Raw genomic sequence first — 22,806 nt, forward strand, 5'->3', positions numbered from 1 at the left:
CTGTCAGCTTTTCAGGTTGATATTAGGTTGAAAATCCCCTCCCTTTCCCAGATATTTCACAGAACACAGAACTTACAATTAGTTGAAGTGAATGCAACATCTAAATGCCATGTAACATGAAAAACGCAACGGCAACGAACGAAAGCAAACTTCACTTAGTAAAGCGATTCTCTAGTGATTCGCAGACTGATCCAGCGAGCACCAGTCATCGCGGCAGTCACGGTACACGCCGTACCTCTTCCGCCTCTGTTGCTACTTGATACAACTACTGTTACTACTCCACAAATCTAATATTTGTCTGACATATGCTCGTTTAATCGTACCTCAAGAGTTGTTGAATCTTTATACATAGTAAGTTGACACGAAAATGCTAAACGTATATTGTGCATACGTGTATACATGTCAATATCGCTAGTCGATTAATGTACGTCTCATTTTATAAGTGAAATTTAAATATTTAAAATTTGTGTGACAAGACAAGAAATATGTATTTCAATATTAGATTATATAGAGTTGTTATTATATTTCCGTATGTTTTCTGTTGATCTATTTGATTTGTAATACAGAATAATTGGCAATGTTTGAATTATTTTTCCTAACTCGTGCGTTATCAGATAAGCATGTTCGTTTAAATCCCGCCCTCAAATTGCTGGATCCTTTTGTCAACGAAAGAAATCACAAGCGAAAGAAATTTTAAATTGTCTGATTAAAAAAATGGTAGGAAAGAGAAGGGGACGAAAGAAAGAAAAACAGAAACGTATCGATGAGTTTGAGCTTCGTAGGGAGTTGAGAAGACAAAGACGACCAACAGAATTATCCGACAAAGAGAGTATGTCTAAGATAGAGCTACCAGAACATCCGGAAGAAATTAGAATTGGCGGCATCGATGGGTGAGTAATCTCTTTTTGTCTTTTTCCTATTTTTGTTCTTTTCTCGAAATTTTTGTTACATACTGAAAATACTAAGAAGTTTTAGCGCTACTTATCTAAAACTAAATAACGGTATCGTGGAGTAGCAGTTGCGGCTAATAAATGTATTTCTCATTAATGTTCACCGATAAGATCCAATTAGAATTCATCCATCATCCTTGTTTACGAAAATATATTATCATATCGTATCTGTGCTTACGTATATAAATGTACCGCATGATTTTAATTCTGGCGCATTCAGATAAAATCGTCGTTTTATAATATTGTAGGAAATACATTTAATTATCTCGTATTTGCAATCATGTTAAGAATTAATTTCCACAAGAAAAGGTTTGTTAATAATATAAATGATAGTAAACATGAGAACGAAGTATTTCGAAGTAAATTTTTCCAATTTTTCTGTATGATTATCGGCAAATGTATATTTGCCAGTAAACCTTTATACTGCAATCGCAAACTCGTTTTATTCAAAATATAAAATCAAATCAGTTCAAAGAACTATTCAAATTACACGTTATTTTATTCATTAAAATTAACGTAAAAACATGAAGACATTTTTTTTTGCAAACTTAAGAAACTCAGTATTACGACGTATGTAATTTTATTCTACACATTTCTCGGTATAACTCAAACGTAGATGAAATGAAAGCAAGTCACCTTTTATTTCGATCATGATTACGTTAAGTGATTCTAACAGGGCGTACATGCTTTCTGCTTTTAACTTCTATCTAGCTTCTCATCCTATCATCACTACAAATAACCATATGATCAAGAACGGTTCAGAGACTTCACCAACTATCAAAAAAATAACGGATTAACGAATTGACGTGAATTTAATAATTCTCAGCGGCGGGACGCAGTCGACGCTGGTCATCATCGATGGCAAAGGGACACCATTGACGGAAGTCAAGGGGCCGAGCACCAATCATTGGGTAATTGATTAACCCAACTTTTTAACAATTATTATTCATCCCGTTTCTACTAATTTCTCATTTTTATTGTTATTATTTTTTTTTAATTATTTTATTTATTCATTTTTTAATTATAATCATATGTGGTGGGCTGAAAATCATTGTAGCGAGTAAATCAAGATTTTGAGAATCTGTATGTAATCGTGTATTTCAATTTTTATAAGTACCGCCCCTTTAATTCACATAAAAAAAAGGTAGTGACGAATTAACTTACGCCACTATGATTCTCAACCATCCATATATAAAATATAAAATTTATGTATAATTATAAAATACTATTGTTCTTAAGTTAGCTTAACCTTCTTAAGTAACCTTATATAATAAGCAGATTACATAAATAAGTAAGAAAGTAATAAGTTACAGAAGTTTTATAATTAGCTTAAAAATTCTTTTATAATTATTTTATTTCGCTTTTTACTATTTGACTTATTTCTCTACTCAGCTACTCGGAATGGCGGAAGCAACTGCAAGAATCAACGCCATGGTCGAAAGAGGGAAACAGAGTATAGGAATATCTGAATTGATTCCTTTAGATTGTTTGGTAAATATAAAATAATTATCACGATTCCTGAGAACTATGTATACCGATGACTAGTTCGTAGATAAGTCTCTAGAGAATCGTATGATAAGCGAACGTTCTTATCGTTTGATGAATTAAATGAATTGTTTAATTTAAAGAAATTCTAATCAATTAAACAATCAGGGTCTTACCCTAAGCGGATGTGGAGAGGAAAGCACCGACCGTCAACTTACAGCAATGATGAAAGAGAAGTATCCAAATGTCGCTAAAGCTTATTATGTCAATTCAGATGCCATCGGTAGTCTCAGGACTGGTTTGCCAAACGGTGGGATAGTTCTAATCGCTGGCACCGGTAGCAACGCATTGCTGATGAATTTAGATGGAACAATCATAAGGTGCGGCGGATGGGGACATTTCATGGGGGACGAAGGCAGTGGTACGTGATGGGAATTGTTTATGTATAACTCATAAGGATGGAGAGATATGACTTTGAACAGTTTGTATATTTCATTGAGGTTCTAATATAGAGAATTCTTTATTTTTGATCATCCACTTATTTTCTTGTATAATTATTACTAGATGCATGTGTTTATATTTTTTCTGAGAAGTTTAATGACGCAAAAGTGCACAAAATGCATATAACGTGTAAAGATATATAAATTATCCAAAGTGTAGTATTCGTTATAATATTTCAAGAACGTATAAGAAAAACACGGAAGATTGATTTTTGTTGACTTTTTATTTTGCCATTTGGTGATTAGAGTATATTTATTTTGTCATTTGGTGATTCTTAAAATTGTTTATCGCGTTCTCTTTCTATGATCATTTACTAGATGAAACAAATCTACGCTTAAATACTACTTTTAAAATTATGTTCACAAAAATATGAATTTGCATAATAAACATCAGCGGTGTAATTACGAAAAAGATGGATTTTCAGCTTTCTGGATCGCCCATAGAGCTTGTAAATACGTATTCGACGATATCGATGGCTTAGCTCCAGCTCCTAAACCCATAAGCTACGTATGGCCAGCTATGAGGCATTATTTCAACGTAACTGATAAGACGGAGATATTGCCGCATTTTTATAAAGATTTCAATAAAAGCATTTTTGCTATGTTTGCCAAGGAGATTGTGACAGGTTGTGAGAAAAAAGATCCACTCTGTTTATATATTATTTCGGAAAATGGCAGATACCTCGCGAAGCATATTATAGCTCTTTCGAGAAAAGCCCATAATGTGAGTCGCTTATTCTGGTTTGCAAATTCATATAAAAATTTGAAAAATTTGGAGAATTTTGAGAAGCATCCTGTTCGATCGTGTTATGTACGAGAAATATGGTTCTTTAGGATCTCAAGTTAGCTAAGGGTGGATTAAAGGTTGTCTGCGTGGGATCGGTTTGGAAATCATGGGATGTTATGAAGGACGTTTTCATCGATGAAATCCATGAATCTCGTGCACTGGATGAATTAACTATGATTCGCTTAACAGCAACAGCTGCATTGGGTGCGTGTTACCTTGCTGCGGAGGAAATCGATTGGTTCTTTACGAAACCCTACGAAGATAACATCGAAGTATTTCATCAATATAAGCGGAAGAATTATGTAAAACCGAGAGCAACGAATGATTCGAGTGAGTCAAAAGGAGACTAAGTTGGGAGACTTGGCTCAATGTAACCAGGAATCACAGATAGAAACACAAATAAAAACAAAAAGATTATATTTTATACGCGGATTTTATATTTACACATCTTTAAAATATATAAAATATTTTCAACAGCAACAAATACATAGAGATGAGAAAGAATAAACCTATTGTTAATTATATAACAATTGACATTTTCATTTGTTAAATTTGTCGATAAAGATTTCGTCGCCCGTATGGCACATCGTATTCGATCACGTCCAGTCTTCCTTTTTTTGTTTTTGATAAATTTTTAAGTATTACAAACAATGATACTGAAAACAATTTGGGATTGGTTATTCCGCACCTTTCTGTTCATTCTTAAGACAATAGGATACATGTTTCTTTTCCTCGTCAGCTTGACTTTTTTTGTTACCTCTTCCTGCCTATTGATAATCATAATCCTGCAAATGCTTGGTTATAGATTTCCATCTGAGTATGACGACTGAGATAAAAAAAGGTATTTATTTTTCAATTGTTTATAATTTATAAAATAAAAAACTAATTAATGATATAATAGTAAAAGGAATGAAATGATATCTTTAAAGTCAAATGTAACAAGTATCTAAAAAATATATTTTGACTCGATATCACAATTTAATATGTACATACTAGCATTCGTAATGCGAATGAACATTATGCAGATCGTTCATTTGCTTGGATCGACTTTTTCATATCTTTTCACCAAGCACTGAATTCATGTTTATCATTATGTGATTTTTAATTGATCTCCGCATAGAGAAATATTTTTCTGTTTATATATTTCAATCCGTTAAACATGAACGTATAGAACTTGGCTTTAGTATAACAAATTTCTTCTCTAAATTTAACAATTTAAGGTACGTTTGTTGAAATATACATAACGTTTTTAAGAATTATTATTATGCTAACGCGTTACCTGTACACATTTATTCCCGACAGAATGATGTGATACGAGATACTTTCACAATTGTTCGAACTATAATCTCTGCTTGTCACAAAATTCAGTGTATCAATGGTTAGTAGTGGTATTGATATTTTACAAGCAAAATGCTTCTTTATATAATTACAATAATCCAACAGGAATTAATTAAAATAATGTCCCGTTAATAATGATTCCTTAAATTTTATTTGGTTCAAACTAGTTCGATTAAATCCTTTTCATCAAAACAAGGTAAACAATTTTTTAAATTTCACTTTTCGTCGACCGAATTAATGACTTATATTATTCATCAGATTTAAGCATCTTGTTCTCTGACATTTGGTTTGTTGAGATGAACACAAGAAATCAAAAGGAATCAAAACCTTCCGCGGATTTGTTAATATCAATTTTGTGGATCCAACATTTTAACGGGGCATTGTTGTATACCGGTATACATACATAGATATCTTAATATACTCTATGATATAATATGGATATAAATTCTGATACGATTAAACTTTTGGCGACAGTATCATTCATATAATATTACATAATATCATTCATATAATATTACATAATAATATTACAGTTTATGTACATTAACATGTGTGTGTGTTTGTGTGTGTACACACATACATATCTATATATCGATTCAAATTCTGATAATTCATAATGTTCCTCTCTTCAATATTATTGCTATATATTATTTATATGAACATGCGACTATTAATGCAAACCCATAACAATTTTACGTTACTCCTACTATTTGAAGGGATAGTAATCGAAAATGTTACACAATTAATCTCTATTCGTTATGTTGAACACGTTCGATCAATGTTTCAGGTCGAATATCTCTATAAGAAGTGGTTCTACGCTCGACGGATTTAAATTAAGATATACTCCGACAACTTCATTGTTTAATCTATGAAGATCTGAAATTTTCTGAATTAATTTTAGAAACATAGATTTGGCTTCGCATCCGGGATATACACTTTCTAGATAACGTCTCAACAAATAGTAATAAGAATTCTATAAACAAAATTATATTATTAATATTCATTTAACGAGTTATAATCACACAAATACAGAAAATCATGTTAGACTTACTTGTTCCAATTTAATTACATCATTATGCACTACCTTCGGTCTGTCTGGTGTAAATAAAGCAATTGCGCTTAAAATCAAAATAATATTCTCATCTCTCCACCTAGGATCGAAACTTCTAATAAATCTTGAATGCTCTGTATAGAGATTCCCTTTTGCTTCTTTTAACACATCCACCTTTATATTGGACATACTTTCTTGACTATGCGGTATCCACCACATATCTTTCTCAACATCGTAATTGAGTGCTGATCTTAAAATCATCATTTCCGTGGAACCACCTTTCAAAAGAGCTATTTGGTCCTCCTGACACATATTTTTGAAGGCGTTTATCTTTTTCGCCATCTTTATTAAGCGTCTAATAGCAATGGCAGTAAGATTTATAACGTCTAATAGTGCTGGGTCAGATCGGCTGAAATTGTTCTGAAACCGAATACACATTTTAATAAATGTCAACGTATAAGTCTGTTTCTTAAGCTATAGTAACTATTACCTTAAATTTACAGTCTTCTCCGATTAAATTCGTTATATCCTCATCTAAAGGAGCTAATAACGCTTTGTTGGCTACTATTAATTCATTTAACTTTGCTCTTTCAGCATCGTTCAATACCCTTCTGGTCTCCATACCGCCGAGAGCAGAATATGTTGAAAATTCTAATTTAATCGCTTCACAAAGTATAGATTCAATGGAATTCACAGCAATTGGTACTCTGAAATATAATTCATAGATAGAGTACGTGGTACAATTATTTTTCAGACATTAAGCAAACGCGAATCTCGATTATACCTTTGCACATCTTGAAGTACGTCTCTTGTGACGTCCGATAGATTTCTGTTCCAATCACTAGTATTATCCCGTTGCTTTATACATTCCTCATGACTCGAATTCGTAATTAAATCGGTCAAAATAGGATTTTCTACTTGTTTCTGTTTAACTTTTAATATTGGTTTAAACGTGTGACTGGAATTATTGTTACTTGGTTTTACATCATCTTTATACTGAGTACTTGCTTCTTTCTCAGATAGTGCTTCTTTATCTGTGACGACACCGGTTTTTTTGAAAAAGTGCGAAATCTGGGGATCTGCTTCTAATTTGCTAATAACAACAGGGTCTGACATAATTTTTATAAGTAATTCTTCGTTTTGAAATATTTTCGTGATAAAATTTGAATTATTAACAAGTTTTGCGATCAGAGTGGAGTCCTGTGAGAATTTATTACTAATAAAATTGTCTTCTTCTGAACACGTTTCCTTACTCTGTTTTTGGCTAAGCACTACTTCTTCTGAATTTTGCACACTCGTGTGCATTCCTGAATTCATATCTATGCTCATTTTCCTACAATGTGATGTGTGCTCAATATATTGGGAATTCTGTACAGAGCTACAATCAAACTTGTTGTAGCAAGATGCATTTTCAAATTCAGAAGAATATTTCATAGATTCATTATTAGTAGAAGTAAACTCAGAATTTAGGTCTGATATATTTTGGTCAGATTTTCTTGAACCTATTACTGACTTCTTACTCTTTTCTAAATTATGAGATGGAGATTTAACTTTGTCTAACCTTTGTTGATTTTGAGAAGGAGAGTTAAGATCCATTCTCAACCTTTCAGCATCAACATCATTCTCTTCGCCGCAAGGTGAAGAAGTATGATCATAATTTTCAAAGTTTGAGTTTGAGTTATGGGAAGAGTCTTTCATCATATCTAGTGTTTTTGACCCACTTATGGCTCCATTTTCGGGCGGACTAGAAGGGCTTGGTACACTTGCAGCTGTTACAGGACTTAAGCCTTCAGTTACATTCTGTCTATTTGCATCTAAATCTGTATATTTTCTATCAGACTCCCAAAAGTATGTGTCTGATGCAGTTGACGCAACTGAATTAACTGACATAGAAGTGTCATCAAAGTTACACTCATCCAAGTAACCTTTTTTTATCTTTGATGGTTTTGCACTCTCCAAGGTTGGTCTTTTCTTTGCACGATTCTGTTCTATTTTTTGTCTCTTCAGTACTTTGTCCTCCTCAGACATAATATATTCCTTCCTCATGCCTATGCTGAAGCACTTGTCTAGGCGACATTTTTGACAGAAGCGTCTAGTGACTGGTGTTATATTACAATTTTCAGTAAATGGGCACCTGAAATCCTGCAAAAATACAACAATAATTCTAAATGAATAAATTAAGCAAACGTATCTTTTATTATCTATTGAGTAGTTCAAGAACATTATAATATAAATATTGATTACACTTTTATTTTCTAATCACTGTATTACAGTTACTTATACTACATTTGAATCTACTATTATGTCACCTTCTTTATGAAATATCTAATACGAAAATTATTTGTCAAAATAGAAATTTTGAATTAGATCAATGACCATGAAAGATGAAATATCAGATTAGTAGATACGATATGTAATCTTCCCAAAGTTTGAACTTGATGGAGCAATACTAACTAAGAAGAAAATTCATAACAAAAATATCACTCATTTAACCATTGATCCATACCGAACAACAAGAATATTCATGTAATTTTATTTTATGACTTTATAGTTGGCAAATATGCCATGAAACATGAGGACATGAATGTAGCATTTGGGAAAGATTAAAGATATCATCTACTCTAGCTAAACAATATTTCTGACAGATTTTGAATTCTAGAACTGGTCATTCAGAAAAATCTAAAATAACAAAAGTCATTGGAAAAGTGCATTGAATCATATGGAAATTGTTTTGATGAAATATGTATACCATATTTTGAAGGGACTACGTGCGGCTTAAATTTTATTTGAAGAAATATTTTCTATATCTCTAGTTAGAAATACACGAGAATCTTTCATATTAATCACCTTATTTTTCAAAGCATTTCGTCGGAAGAAAGCTTTGCAACTTTCGCACGAAACCGCGTTGAAATTGTAACCGAGCGCACGATCGCCACACACACCGCAAATCTTATTCGTCTCTCTCGCTGGTTGTTCATCTTCCATTGCTCCCCAGACCGATTTCTCCAGCGATTGACACTCTTATCTTTAACGCACCATTCGGTATTCCCGCTCGGAATTACGCTTCTTCGATGACTGACTCATGTCAGTGTTGTTTTTATCGCATCGTCCGCGAAAATTGACGGAACGAAATCAAACGATCTCGAGCCGTGATTTTTCACGATTTCGAAACGATTAGCATTTTTTATACAACGACCCGGATCTGTGAGAGATATCGCTTGAAAAGCTTTAAGTGACAAGCTAAATGGACCGCTCAATTGACATTCAGTTACAAGTAGTTAACCGAGTGGTGCGCACAAACCTGTCGTATATGTTTCACTACTCACTACTATATAAATATAACTATATTATACACCCTCCCACTACGTCATTGTCCGCAAGCGACGTGACGTCACAAAAGTAACCAGACCTACAGCGGCTAGGGAATTTTTCAAATACATCATTCTTTGCCTATGAAAAGAGATTTCTGACCACAGATTCCCGCGCAAAATGCATTCAAATTGCGTTCTTTTCCCGATCTTTAATGATTCAGCCCAATCTATCACTGTTTCAGAAATACAGGGTGGAATTTAAATGGTTCGTACATTAAAAATATTACGAAGCGTACCGTATTATTGCTTAAGTGAATCGTAGTTTATTTTTCGTTAGAAAATTATTATCGTCGTAGTATGTAGAGATAACGCATCAAACGTTTTATGATACACAATTTGCTTCTCACGCGTGTTATCAAATTATATAATTACAGGATGTTGAACGAGCAACATGTATGTATGAATCGAGGTTCATATCTTGTGCCGAGTGCATGTCTTATCAAGGAATATCAGATACACGAGTTGTCTAGCATTGTGTTCTTCTTAATTGTGTTGCAGTTGTTAAGTAACTGGTTCAAAGTTCACGCGCACACATTTACTGCACAGAACCACCGTCCATCCAAGGTTGATTTCAGAATGTAACTTCAAATTACGTTATGTACATATGCATAATACATCGATTCGTTTTCTCCACAATTGAAAGCCAATTCACGCAATAAGTGATCTCGTGTAATCGTCTAAAACTCAACTAGAAAGCTGGGAACTTGATTACATGAGTGTTTACTTAATTGATGTTATCGTTATCAATCGCCGAACGTAGTTTCGAGATAAACACGACTGAGTAATAAATTGTCGGCTGATCAATTCGAATTTAATTTTTGATTAGTTTCAATCGTGTTAGCATCAATAAACAAAGAATATAGGTATCCGTAAAAGGCATTCGCATATCATTGTACTTCATCATAACACATAATAATTAATTAAGCCCCAGTATATTAAATTTCGTTTCATTTAATAATACTTTCATGTTACTACAAAAATTTAATACTATCAACATGAAATATAGAATTTAATAGAAAAACGCTTCATTGAAAAAGTACATAATAATACTTTTTATGAGTACCGTAGATCGCATAAAAACAGCTAATTGATTCCACGGATTCACGATACCACGTTTAATTTTCAATTGATGTAGAAACGTCTACAGAATAAAGATTTTATTAAATATTTATAATAAATCAGGAAAAGAATTCCAATAGAAAACTTTTTCGTCTTTTTTGAAAAATTATCTTTTATTCTCACAATGACATGGCAAAATATAAATGCATAGATTACAATCTATTGGTTGATTCGTTAATCTATATATATATATATATATATATATATAGATATATATAGATATATATATATATATATAGATATATAATATCGAGAAGTATGTACGTCGGGTTCAACAAATTTAGATATAAAAAGAAGAAAGGTTTCAAGGTCGCTTTTTGTGTTCATTTAAATATGGCACTTAACAGTCTAGTAAGTAATTGGTATCAATTAATTCTAATTAAGTTTCGTTATCATAATAAAACTGAATACTGTTAAATACTGAGTTTGTCTTTAACCCTGTGTAGCTTTTGATCTTTGTTTGTGATATTTTTAGACCTCCACATATGGCAATTAATGAAAAAAGTAGCCTTGAAACGACCTTGATGTTCTTTTCTATTAACCTTTCTTGATTACGATATTTTTTCTTTCATCGTTTATAAATTTAACATACCTCTTGAAATATATCTACAATTCTCAATTTATCTCGAGTTACCTTGTGAATTGTGGTACAGATCACATTATTCTTAAAGTAATTTTTATGTACATAATCAGTTTTTATAATCAAACGTGTTTTTTTTTACGCAACCGATAACAATAAAGAGTGGTTACTTCTTGTTCGATCTAGATATATTTCCTTAAGTTAAAATTATAATAAACCAAACAAAACACGATACGAAACTTTCTCGGCAGTATCTCAAAATACTATTGTTTAAAAGAAAAGTCTTATTTACAAATCTGTAGCATATATATATATCACTGCTTAACTTCTGAAATTTCATTTTCTCGAATTATCTTATAAAAACAAACCTACAGCAGCAAGTATACAAGAATTATAATATCGATATGTGCACAAAGTGATTGTTCTTTCTGTTACAAAGATAACAACTACCATACATCGATGCTCCTCAAATCTGCCAATATGCAAATTCAACATTAAAGTACTGCTTGTAAATGTTCGTATTAAAAATATACGCAATTCATATCGTCGAGAGATCTATTTCCTTTCTTTCTTCTTGGTAAATATCAAACGTTTCTCCATATGCGTGTCACAGTTCATATAAATGCATTCGAACCTTATCAAAAATATACAAAGTTGATTTTCGACGAGTGACGAGTACAAAAGGCACTTGTTGAATAAATATTATATACGCATAACCATCGTGTCTGATCTTTAATTCCTTTTGAAATTCTTATTTGGGCAGTGTTTGTATTGCACAAGCTGGTATGTGAGAGCATTCAAAGGCTTATTTAGGCGGAGTATCTGTTAATTTCGTGCTCCCCATTTCCACGCCACCGCTATGAAGCACTAGTTCCTCTCGCGTGTAAAACATTACGATTTCCTCAACATTCGAAAACGATTTCTCATTTACTTTTGCTGATCCTAATGCGTACCTATTCGACAGATATATGATATTCGGTTTTATTCAATTCCTTATCAACTTTTTCTTACTTTTCTACTAAAACAAATATTATAAAAATTCTTTTAATTCTTAGATACACTGTCATGTGTGAAGTTTCACCCTATATGAGCTTTATTTTAATATCATCATTATATTATCAATATTAATAGTATCATTTAATATTATCAATATTATCATCGCAATTTTATTGAACTAATTATTGCAAACAATATCATTTCTATTCTTCGTCTAATATTGAATAATGATAAATTCCTTTGTTTAATTGCTTAACTTTTAAAACTTTTTCAAAATACTAGAGTGAACTTTCACCCAAGGTAGCCTTTAAGTTAATAATATTTTATCATTTTTGGAGCAATTTTCTTATTGAATTGTTAGTTATAACTATAGATTTAATAATTTCTTTCTAATTATTTGTTTATTTATTATTATTAGAACAAGTCCGGTACTCGGCAGAGATATTTATACGGACAAGGAATGTTAGCGCGCAAAGCTCCCTTACCTATTGTCAGGTCTCTTCCTGACTGGAACGTTATACACCCTATCCTTGTACCAGAGCACCAAAGCCAAAGGATTATTCACTTTTGTCGTAGACGGTCTCAGGAGAAAGTATCCGTCTTGAGGATTACTGTAAGTACTTTCTAAACATAGCAAATTCATTCATAATTAGCGTATAATCTAATGAAAAAACGCAAACTAAGTGAAGTTAAAGTACTTATTATTTTTATAAAATGTTAATGATAGTTATTATTCTTGCTTTGGGTTTACTTGACTTACGACAAGGACTTACGTTCTTTGATAAGACATGTTGCTTGTTCTCTGGTGACATTATGGAACCAAGGCTTATCAACGTATGATTGTCTCTCGGGCGGCGGAGGTAGTGGTCTCGAAGCCCTTTCCGATGACAAAGAAGTATTGCTATGAGAATGAGGCAATGTTGCCGATTTCTTCTCAGGAGATCTCTCTGAAAGCAACAGAGAACACGTTAGGTACACTAAAATCTCAGGCAACATAATAATTTTTTGGATCTATTAAATATTCAATGGGAGATTCATACAATTTATTAATGGAATATATTTTGAAAATACAGTCAAATTTACTATAGTTTGAGGCCAATATTTCACTAACTTGATAAATTCAGGCGGGCTTGAGTGAGGGCTGCCTGAGTTAAACATTCTGAGAGACTCGCCTGACGACGAATCGCGGTGTTTAAGGACACGTTTCGTTTTGGATCTCCAATTAAGGCTGCCATTTTCGTAAAACCTTCACGTTCACTCAGGGAGTGAACAAACTATTTGCAATTTTATCGGAAAAATTTTAATCACATTTATCAGAAGAATGTGCACCGATATATCATCGTCGAATCTCATTCTATTCATTACCTGGCGATATAACTATACACAAATTTCACGTTTATTGAATACGCTCAGTGCCGTCCAATCTTGAATTCGAAGCAAGAACTGAAGGAAAACAGTGTTCTCTTAGTCGGTTTCGCTTGTAAATTATCCTAAACACCGTAAACAGAATCAGGAATAAGTATCAGCTAGAATTCTTTTGTATGCAACGTATCTAAATTGTAATATCGAATACACAATTCTAAACAATTTATAACGAACACTGTTAGTCGATAGATTTGAAATTTTAGTCCATCCGTACAAAATTGAAATCTTCTACTACAAACCAATAAATAATCAATCGCTGGGAAAAAGCTATTGAAGAAATCTCTCGCGATATTTAAAAGTTGCTGCAGAGAGAAGCTACGCGACAGAAGAACTGCAAACGACCCGAACTCTTCGAAATTAATACACGGACTGACGTTTAATCCAAGGCTTGGCCGAATAAACAACAAAATTCGGCCATCCGTTGGTCTCTCAGTATGGGGCACCCCGTCTTCTCAAAGTTTAAAAATATATCGCTTACTTCGTACTTATTTTCAGATTGCTCTAAGTCTTGAAGTATTTCCAATTTTGGAAGAAAAAGTCGAGCGTTTCTACTGAGAAATTTGATGATCTTGTCTTTCAAGTATGTATAGTCAATGTGTATACAAATATGCGAAAGAATGCGCAAACAATGTGGCACGCGAAGAATTTGCTTCGAAAGAGGTTGTTGTACCTGGTGGATCAGGTGGTTGGGAGTAACAACACCGTGAAAGCCCCCGTTTGATCCTCACTATCATATCGGAAACCTCATCCGCCAGACGAGCGCCCAAACCTCCCAAAAGCTGTTTGCTCAATCTCAGATAAAAACAGGAACACATTCCATCCCACTGTTTCCTCTTCCGTTTACAATGATAAGATTCGAATGTTAAGCTTTTGTTTAATTAGCTTTTAGGAAATTGTAATCTCTTTGAAGCATTGCTCTTCTGTTTAAACAACAGCTTTGAAACACCGCACTTGTCTCTGTTGCTATTCATATTATTAGTATTACAATATGGTTTGCATACAGTATACTTAATAATTCACACGCGTTCTTGTTTATCTTGACGAATTGTTACCACTGAAAATTTGAATTTTTTGGTAATTCGAATTGTCGAATTTGATTTGAAATGTCTAAATATATCGGCAGAGAACGACTCGAGATAATGGGGACGATAGTTCATCCATGACTGGTTGCAATTGCAATGCGCATCAGGTTGCAGAGATATTGGGGGCCGGCCATTTGCCACGCACATGTTTATGAGAAGTTGAGACACCGAGAGTTTTTTATTATTTTAATTTAATACAGCCTGCACTTTTTGCTTTGTTCCTCGTAACACGTTGCATTTTCTATCTTCAACAATTTCTGTCTAATTACTTTCTTTATTTTGGTATTCACACTGACATAAAACGTAATTTTATCGTATCATGGAAACAACTTTCTTAATATTTACCAGTATCATTTTGTACACATACAGGACAATTAAACAATATTGCTATAAGGTGTTAAAAAATTATGTGTATATATATATATTAACTAATTATAAATATTATACAAACCCTTTAGTTTGTCCAGGTTTGTTCGACTTGGAGTTGGAGTTAGAGAGGGGGTAGTTGATGACTGGGGAGGTTTCGCTGGTAATGGTGGGGGTGATTTTGTATTTATCGGCCTCTGAATGGGATTTAAATAGTACCCATTATCATCTGACTGGAAAAGTAACTTTCGTTCAATTTTTCATCGAATTAATCATCACAAAATGAAGATAGAATTTATATGCTTACTGTTTCCGTAATCGATTCATAGATCTCGTAATGTTCTTCTTCTTCCTCGTAGCTCGTAATACTTGGTGGTTGATAAACACTTTCCGCGGAACTTTGATGACCGCTGCTCAACGATTGCTTACTGTCCACCTTCAACATGTTCTTCTTTTGATTTTGTTCGATTATTTGTTCATCGAACGCTTCATACTCGTCTTCGCTCTCTTCTGTTCTTGCAGGCAAATTCGCAACCAGATCGAGATTCCTAAGCGTTGCAGGAGGCTTTGTTTGATCTTTGCTCGATTTTTCAACGATCGTTTGGTCTTTGTTCTTTTTTGGCTGTGGTGGCGGTGGAACTGTCATTCTTTCTGAAACCATTGGTTAAGAAAGAAATTATTTGTTGAATTATTCGACTTTTTTTTTAGATCACCTCTCACATCTTGGATAAAAGGACATCATAGAGAGATACGATTCAATGATTTTTAACCTTTGATTAATTTTAAAGAACGATAGAACGCCAGAATCATTTCACGAATTTACGAATTTCACGACTATAATCTTTTTTTTCTTTTTCACTGTTTAAAAAAACGCTAACCAGTGATGCTAAATATACGATTGAAGATTGAAAGCTTCGTGATCTTTTTCTTTTCTTACTAATATAATCTTTACTAACTCTGATTAGAGTTGTTCGTCCTGGTTTTCGACGCATTATGCAGAAACGATTTCCGGGGTTGAGTAACATTCAGAGCCGAGACCTCCACGTTTTTTCCTTTCAATGCTTCAGACTTCGGTACTGCCATCGGCTTTTTGGTATTTCTAAATTCTAATTGTTCTTTAAGTTGCTCGGCCAGAGACTTTTCCATTTGGCTATGCAATCTGGACGTATTCTTTAATGGCACAGTGTTTGTCTCCTGACAATTTGCATACGTGCTCTCGTCATTCTGCATGGGACCACAATTGGCGTAAGTTCCTTCTTCCTCTTGCCTAGACCTTGCTTCCTTTGCTCGGACATCTTCTTGTTTAAGGTCCACGTTATTTTCTTTATGGTTGTTACTTTTGGCTCCATAATTTGATCGAGAAACTTTTTGAGTTTCTGCTAAGGTATTTTCCTCGTTTGCTTCGTCTTCGAAGTCGGTCCCCCAGGATCCGGTGTCGCTTAAGGGGTCCTCGTTCGATTGAATCTCGAGTATCTTTTCTTCTACGAATTTTTCAGGTGTCTTCTTTACTTCCTCCACGAATGTCAAGAGACTCCTAAACAATTAATAAATGTTTCGAATGATACAATTTGTTATTTATATACTGTTTAGAGTAATCGAAGGATCGTATAACTAAAGTCTTTAATAGACAAGTAGATACAACGACCTTCTTTAATTTTCCAAGTTTTTGTCTAAGAGGAGAGATCAGAGAGCAGAAAAACTTTAACTAACATCGGACATAAATACATCTTATTCGTATTATGCGATAAAGGTTGACTTTGAGGCAATTGTTAGAAAAAAGATACGTAGACAAATAATGGATATAAAAATTAAAATGACACGGAGAAGAATCTTTCAATTGTTCCGAACAATCCATAAATTATATATTACACCACGTGAAAACGTGTTATATTAAACGTAGAAATAATGGCTAAATCAATGCATTTAAAATTAGCCAGAAATATCTGACCAGACTCTTTCGCACGAACGATATCAAATGCTGTTGCAATGATATTAAATATCATAGCTTTTAATGTCTATGTTCTACGCCATCCGAATTTTCTAGAAACGTTATCTTCTAATTATTATTAGAAGTAGCATGGTAATGTCGCTGCGTTAACAGTCGTGTTGTTGTCAAGTGGAATTTCCTTAATAAAAGAAGATAATAAATTTTGTGGCGTCAGTGACGATATTGGATGATCGAGGGCGTCCCACACGATAGAATTACGCACTTATGGCACCGGTTTGTATAATCGGAGCCATACTGTCTTGTTAGCATGGCCTTCGGAAGTGCTAGCCGTGCCATATGTATTACGATTTTCGCCGAGCCATTGAACCTTCCGCTCAGTATGCATACTGTGTCCCGCGACGCTTTCTATAGCATCGTCGCTCGCCAAATTTTTCACCGACTCAAGCCACCGCGATGCTTAGAATTGCTCATTCGAATAGCTATTCTAATATCGATAGAATGCAAACAATTCAACCTCAGCGTATATATAGTTAGAACCTGTTAAATACAGTATCTAATGACGATACAACTCTTCTGTTCATGCGAAATTCAACAATAGAATGGAAGTAGAACGCACGTCTTAATACCTGCATCATTCTTTCGATTTCAAGTTTCACATTTTCTTTTTACCAGAATTAACGATTCATCGATCAACGTTGCGTTAACGCACTAACATTTCACTTTCAATTCTTTTCCTTTTTCATCGACCTATGTCGTCAAATTCTATTGTTTTTCTCTATAAATTATTGCTTGGTACCTAATAACCCTTATATCCGTAATGCTGATTCAGAAATACGTGAATTTTTCTACATGCTGACTCATAATATTGCTGCCCTCGTTATGCAGTTAAAATATTCTATCTACCATATCGAAACATTCAAGAAAACTAAAGTATTTAGTTTAAACTTTTATTACTTTTTTCTACAGTTTTTGTATTTTTTTCTTCAATTTAAAATATTTAGCCATTATTTCAAGCTGTACAATATATCTATACATAAAAGCAAAGAAAAAAAAGAGAAGAAATGCAGAAAACGCAAAATATTTTAAGACATCTTGAGAAATAAGTAAAATGTTAGACGAAGCGTTTTAACCAATTGTAAGGTGAAGCAGAATGGTCACAGGAGCTTTTCTGTATCAAGTAAAATTGCAACTTATTGCAGTTTTCGAATAAGAAATTCTAATCAAAATAATTGATGAGAGAGTACAGTTATTCGTGAATTCTATCCGCTATCGTATTTGTTTGCGTTTCACGTTACACTTATACTTTTGATAATAAAAAATAGACTCGAGCATTTCAAATTATGGAAATACAATAGATACGTTAATTTGATTACGTTCTATCGTAAATAAACTAATATTCATGAATGTTAAATATAACATTGACTTTACTATTTTCTAAGTATTCAAAAATATAGAAAGTCCAGAATGGAAGTATTTGCATTTCCAATTTCGATTACATGCAATAAGTAAGCTAAATGATTTTAAGTAAGCAGAGTGATTTTATTTTATAGATTTCACGAATCAATAAAATCACTGGTCCGGAAAATCTTCGAGTTATCCAGAATAGAGTCCTCTGATAAATCGTGGATCACGACTGGATCGGATCACGATTCGAAGGTGTGTCTCGGGAAGATGATTCGTAGAGAAGAACCGTTAGACCGTGACACGGAGCTTCGGGATTCTACTTGGTCACGGGAACAAGTTCACGCTGTTCCACCATTTTTCACGAAGAAATAAGACACGTCTGATATTTCGTTCTCTTACCATATCAATGGACGCGTGAGATCACTCTTCCACAACGCCAGCTTCCCTTCCGTCAAGTGCTGGAATAATTACAATTAATTAAGATGAGTATAAGAGAGCACGCGCCGGTTGGAAACGAAATAACGACACGAATTATGAATGAAACCGCTCGACGCTCGCTGCATTGTACACGCATTTTCTCTTTATTCAACAGGCTAGATATTTCTTTTTCTTTGCATTGTACGATTTAAAAAAAAAGTGTAAACTAATATTCGAGTTTCTATTAATTGGAGTATTAATTGGCGAAACGCGAAACACCTACAGTATATGGTAAAAAATTAATTACAGATGATCTTTTGATATCGAGATATCGAGACTTGTTAATGTAGCGAATAATTTGAAATTTAAATATCTATATGTATCTGTATCTATATAATATGTATATACCTGTGTTAAATATCTTGCAATTTCTAAATGTATACATGTACATCCAGATTTATTTCAAACTTTGGTAATATGATCATGACAGACATGATGAAGTTTCAAAATGTTTAAAAAACGTACATGTGCAATATATTCGTAAAATATTTTTACAAGTCAACCACTACAAATGTCTTTCGCTTATTTTTTTCAACAATCGTCTCTATGAAAAAAAGTTTTGGTGATATCTTCTTTATTTGCATTTTACTGAGACGCGATAATCTTAATCGATTAAAAGTTAATTTGATTTGAGGATTTAAAAGTTCGTGATAAACGAACTCATTATGTTTATAAACGTTTATACATCAATCCGTATAAGTAGTTATCGATGTACCATTGTATCAACGTAGCTATAGATGGCACAGATGTTAATCAACGAGGCGTGAATGAAAAGAAAAGAAAAGAAACTGTATAGGAAGACCTTCCTTACCAGCAGCTCGTCGCCATCGACCTGCCGTTTTGTGATGGCTTTACAGCACTCCTGCAGGCCATTCTGCAAAAACAAGGATAACTCGTTCTATCAAACAGAACGTGCATCGCTGATAAAGCGATAAGCAGCACACATGTATCTTGTGCAAATATTTACATCGCGACGATAAAGCAAACCAGTTAAATATACAGAGCGTATCCTCTTTTTTCATTTTCTTAAACCACCATTTTTCACATATTTCCGATAATATATCAAGGAAATGTTTACAAAATGTTTGCAAAAATTAGTCAGTTTTCCGTCTGTTACACATTTTCAAAATTTCTTTTTTCGAGAAAAAGTCAAGGCCACCTTTCATCAAATCTAAAATATATGATGCCATTTTAAAAGGGTCAAGGTGATTGACCTTGATTTTTTATTGAAACAAAAATTTTTGAAGAATTGTTAATAACCAAATGTGTGGCAGATCGGAAACTGACTATCTTTTCTTCAAAACATTTCTTTACAAATGAACAGAATATGAACAGAATAATGAACAGAAATAGCTGAAAAATATTTAATCTTATAATTAGAGGATGCACTCTATATGCAAACTATCGTTACTTTATTGTTTGTGCGTTATTGTACTACTGTTTGAATTGACTAAAATCGATACGACATATTTCTCAGAATTTTACCAAGTTTAGTCTTGTACACGTGTATATGACAGCTTAAATTCTTCGATCATGTTAGTTCTAGCGTTGCATCTATTGAATCTTCTATTGAAATAAACGCGTGTCCTACGTTGTCTGGCTTCAGCTTTTGAATTTATCGCGCGAAGTTCAATGAAATATAATATAATAGATACGTGTACGCGATGTTCGTTCTATTAATTTCCTTCGTTTTCCTCGTAAGTGATACATTTTTGAGAAAGTTAGAGAAAGCAAGTTTCACTACTTTTTGTACGTGATACGACGAATAGATTTTTTAATATCCTATTATTTTCATGCAATAGAAAAACCATAAATATTTTAAAATTGACAATTATAATATTTCTTATATTTCCTTATACATTAGAACAAGTACGACTTACAACACAATACAGTTCAAAGATACTAAAATAAAATATCACAAATTTAACATTTACGATGAAAATGCTGTCAACTAATAACGTGAATACTCTATGTGTCCTCATTGAAAGTTACATTACATAACTAATAACGCGAATACTCTATGTGTTCTCATTGAAAATTACATTATCGTCTTATTTTGTGATTACATTACCATGTTGGATATTTTATCCAGTAGGTCGTGTAACTTTAGTTTAGAATCGAAGTGTTTGCTTTTGAATGGTATACTCGGTCGGTATACTTTCGTTGCTCGATCATGTTCACACGAGTTTCAGTGGCTTTTTGTATTCTAGTCGCATGACTTTATGACAATAAAAAGAAAGTACTTATAACGTTGAACGTGAACCTCATATACTCATTCCGTATTAGTTAAAAATACGCACGTAAACCACTGTTTGTACACATGTGTTTCATATGCGAACTTTGATATTCTTAATGTGTCATGCAGTGTGACAGGCAGTGTAAGGTGAACTAACCCGTTCTGAGACGTCACGAAGGGGAAAAAACACATGTTTATTGATCGTTTCCCTATCTACCGATTTACACAAATAATTCAACGTACATTAACACTTTGCTTTTGCTATATATTTATCGTTTACGAAACGTAACGACAAATTATATACGCAGGGTCTTATCGAATCATTTATTGTAAACATTGGATAAAACATACTGAAATGAAACTCGTTATTAATAGAAAATATTTAAGTTTTTAAATTATAAATATTATAATTATTCCAATCCTTCTTATGACTATATTCTACGAATTCGTCTGAGATTTCGGTATCGAGTTCGTGTCAATCAATTCGCCACTGACATTTTAAAGATGACTTTTCACTGAATCAGAGTTTACTTACCTTTCGAAGTAGGCACAACACATCATTGGTGCTCCAATTCGATATGTCCTCAAGGGCGTCACTTCGCGACAACTTTTTGAACATTGCACCGCGTGTTCACGCGACCGTGACAAAAAAGCGTCGCACGTGTTCACCGTCCAGTCGCATCTGCATCTGGCATCTGGTTTTTGTGGGCGAGGTGTCTTGAGTCTTGAGTCTTGACTCTTGACAACCCTCGCTGTTTCGTATTTCCTCCCCTGCCCCACCCCGTTCTACTAACGTCCATTGACGACTATCTCATACATCCGTATGACGAGCTAGCCATCGTCATTCCGATTGGTCACTTTCTTATGGTGCACCTGCTTTATCCGATACGATCTGGTACCAGTGGTTCTCAGATTACGGAATTTCTCCCTTACGATATTTCGAGAGTTACTGAACGAAAGTCGGTAATGTTTAATGACAAATTAACTGGCTTCTTGTTTCTTTAAGTGACCATTGTTATACTTACTAGTTTTTTAAATTCCTTTTGTGGGCAAATTTTTACTATCTAAATAAAGGGAGAAATACTTGGGATTTCTTAGAAATGTATTTTTTTCCATAACTGCACATATAATTATTCCATTCACTTGAACAATTAATGGAACATTACTGTACTGCTTGACCAAGTAAAAGTCAAGTTATACTACGATTTATCATAGTACGTTCTTCAATATCGTTGCATAGCTTTTTTGCAGGTTATTACAGTTAACATTTTAGAGAGATATATTTATTGGGGAATTAATGTTTGGTAAAATAGTTTTTCATTTTATATGTGTTATAAACTATGAATTGAATTTTTGTTTCCCCTAGATTTTGATTACGTAATTTTATGTACCTCTTCCGACTCGTCCCATTGGATAAACCATGATTATATAAACAGATCTGCACACTCATTAGGGAAAACTGCCCGAAAACTGAGTCGTATCTAGCCGCGAAAAATCAACATTGAAAGATCAACAAAGTCCGTGTTCTTGCGAGACAGACAGAGATAAGTAGAGCGTCTCTGTCTCCATCTAAGGCATTCATAGCATGTCACGCATGCACAGAACTTTTTGTTTTCCACATTGATTTTTTATAACTAGTCAATACTCAATTTCTAGATTTTCCCTAGGTTTCGGTATATGAACGTCAAGAT

General features: G+C 33.5%; 3 protein-coding genes and 2 long non-coding RNA genes across 9 annotated transcripts; 3 read left to right on the forward strand and 2 right to left on the reverse strand.

The window, feature by feature from the left end:
• The first annotated feature begins 162 nt into the window (after positions 1 to 162).
• LOC126924135 (N-acetyl-D-glucosamine kinase) lies at positions 163 to 4,146 on the forward strand. Of its 3 annotated transcripts, none has more exons than XM_050738298.1 (7): positions 163 to 424; positions 722 to 890; positions 1,777 to 1,861; positions 2,343 to 2,441; positions 2,604 to 2,856; positions 3,361 to 3,659; positions 3,770 to 4,146. In XM_050738298.1, exons 2-7 carry the CDS (start codon positions 832 to 834, stop codon positions 4,070 to 4,072), a joined length of 1,098 nt encoding a protein of 365 aa, XP_050594255.1. In that variant the 5' UTR covers positions 163 to 424; positions 722 to 831; the 3' UTR covers positions 4,073 to 4,146. The 3 variants fall into 3 exon arrangements, with proteins under 3 accessions (XP_050594255.1, XP_050594254.1, XP_050594253.1); XM_050738297.1 differs by having other exon boundaries at positions 167 to 351; XM_050738296.1 differs by lacking the exon at positions 163 to 424 and having other exon boundaries at positions 715 to 890.
• Positions 4,123 to 9,453, reverse strand: LOC126924117 (nuclear hormone receptor HR96). The gene is made up of 5 exons (XM_050738258.1): positions 8,959 to 9,453; positions 6,896 to 8,253; positions 6,602 to 6,818; positions 6,112 to 6,531; positions 4,123 to 6,033 (listed from the first exon to the last, which is right to left on the reverse strand). Exons 1-5 carry the CDS (start codon positions 9,094 to 9,096, stop codon positions 5,836 to 5,838), a joined length of 2,331 nt encoding a protein of 776 aa, XP_050594215.1. The 5' UTR covers positions 9,097 to 9,453; the 3' UTR covers positions 4,123 to 5,835.
• A 308-nt stretch (positions 9,454 to 9,761) lies between these two features.
• On the forward strand, positions 9,762 to 20,710 carry LOC126924155 (uncharacterized). The gene is made up of 3 exons (XR_007713436.1): positions 9,762 to 10,046; positions 12,596 to 12,790; positions 18,549 to 20,710. It is a non-coding gene; the product is annotated as an uncharacterized LOC126924155 (long non-coding RNA).
• LOC126924157 (uncharacterized) lies at positions 10,231 to 11,004 on the forward strand. Its single transcript, XR_007713439.1, has 2 exons — positions 10,231 to 10,774; positions 10,811 to 11,004. It is a non-coding gene; the product is annotated as an uncharacterized LOC126924157 (long non-coding RNA).
• On the reverse strand, positions 11,930 to 21,934 carry LOC126924119 (lymphocyte cytosolic protein 2-like). 3 transcript variants are annotated; one of them, XM_050738265.1, is made up of 9 exons: positions 21,651 to 21,920; positions 19,691 to 19,753; positions 18,802 to 18,860; positions 16,007 to 16,584; positions 15,358 to 15,701; positions 15,136 to 15,283; positions 12,951 to 13,124; positions 12,663 to 12,801; positions 11,930 to 12,134 (listed from the first exon to the last, which is right to left on the reverse strand). In XM_050738265.1, exons 1-9 carry the CDS (start codon positions 21,732 to 21,734, stop codon positions 11,987 to 11,989), a joined length of 1,737 nt encoding a protein of 578 aa, XP_050594222.1. In that variant the 5' UTR covers positions 21,735 to 21,920; the 3' UTR covers positions 11,930 to 11,986. The 3 variants fall into 3 exon arrangements, with proteins under 3 accessions (XP_050594222.1, XP_050594223.1, XP_050594224.1); XM_050738266.1 differs by lacking the exon at positions 21,651 to 21,920 and adding an exon at positions 20,951 to 21,572; XM_050738267.1 differs by lacking the exon at positions 12,663 to 12,801 and having other exon boundaries at positions 21,651 to 21,934.
• Between the last annotated feature and the right edge of the window lie 872 nt (positions 21,935 to 22,806).

The sequence above is a fragment of the Bombus affinis genome, chromosome 14 (assembly GCF_024516045.1).
Source record: "Bombus affinis isolate iyBomAffi1 chromosome 14, iyBomAffi1.2, whole genome shotgun sequence".
In the NCBI taxonomy this organism is placed as follows: Eukaryota; Metazoa; Arthropoda; class Insecta; order Hymenoptera; family Apidae; genus Bombus; species Bombus affinis.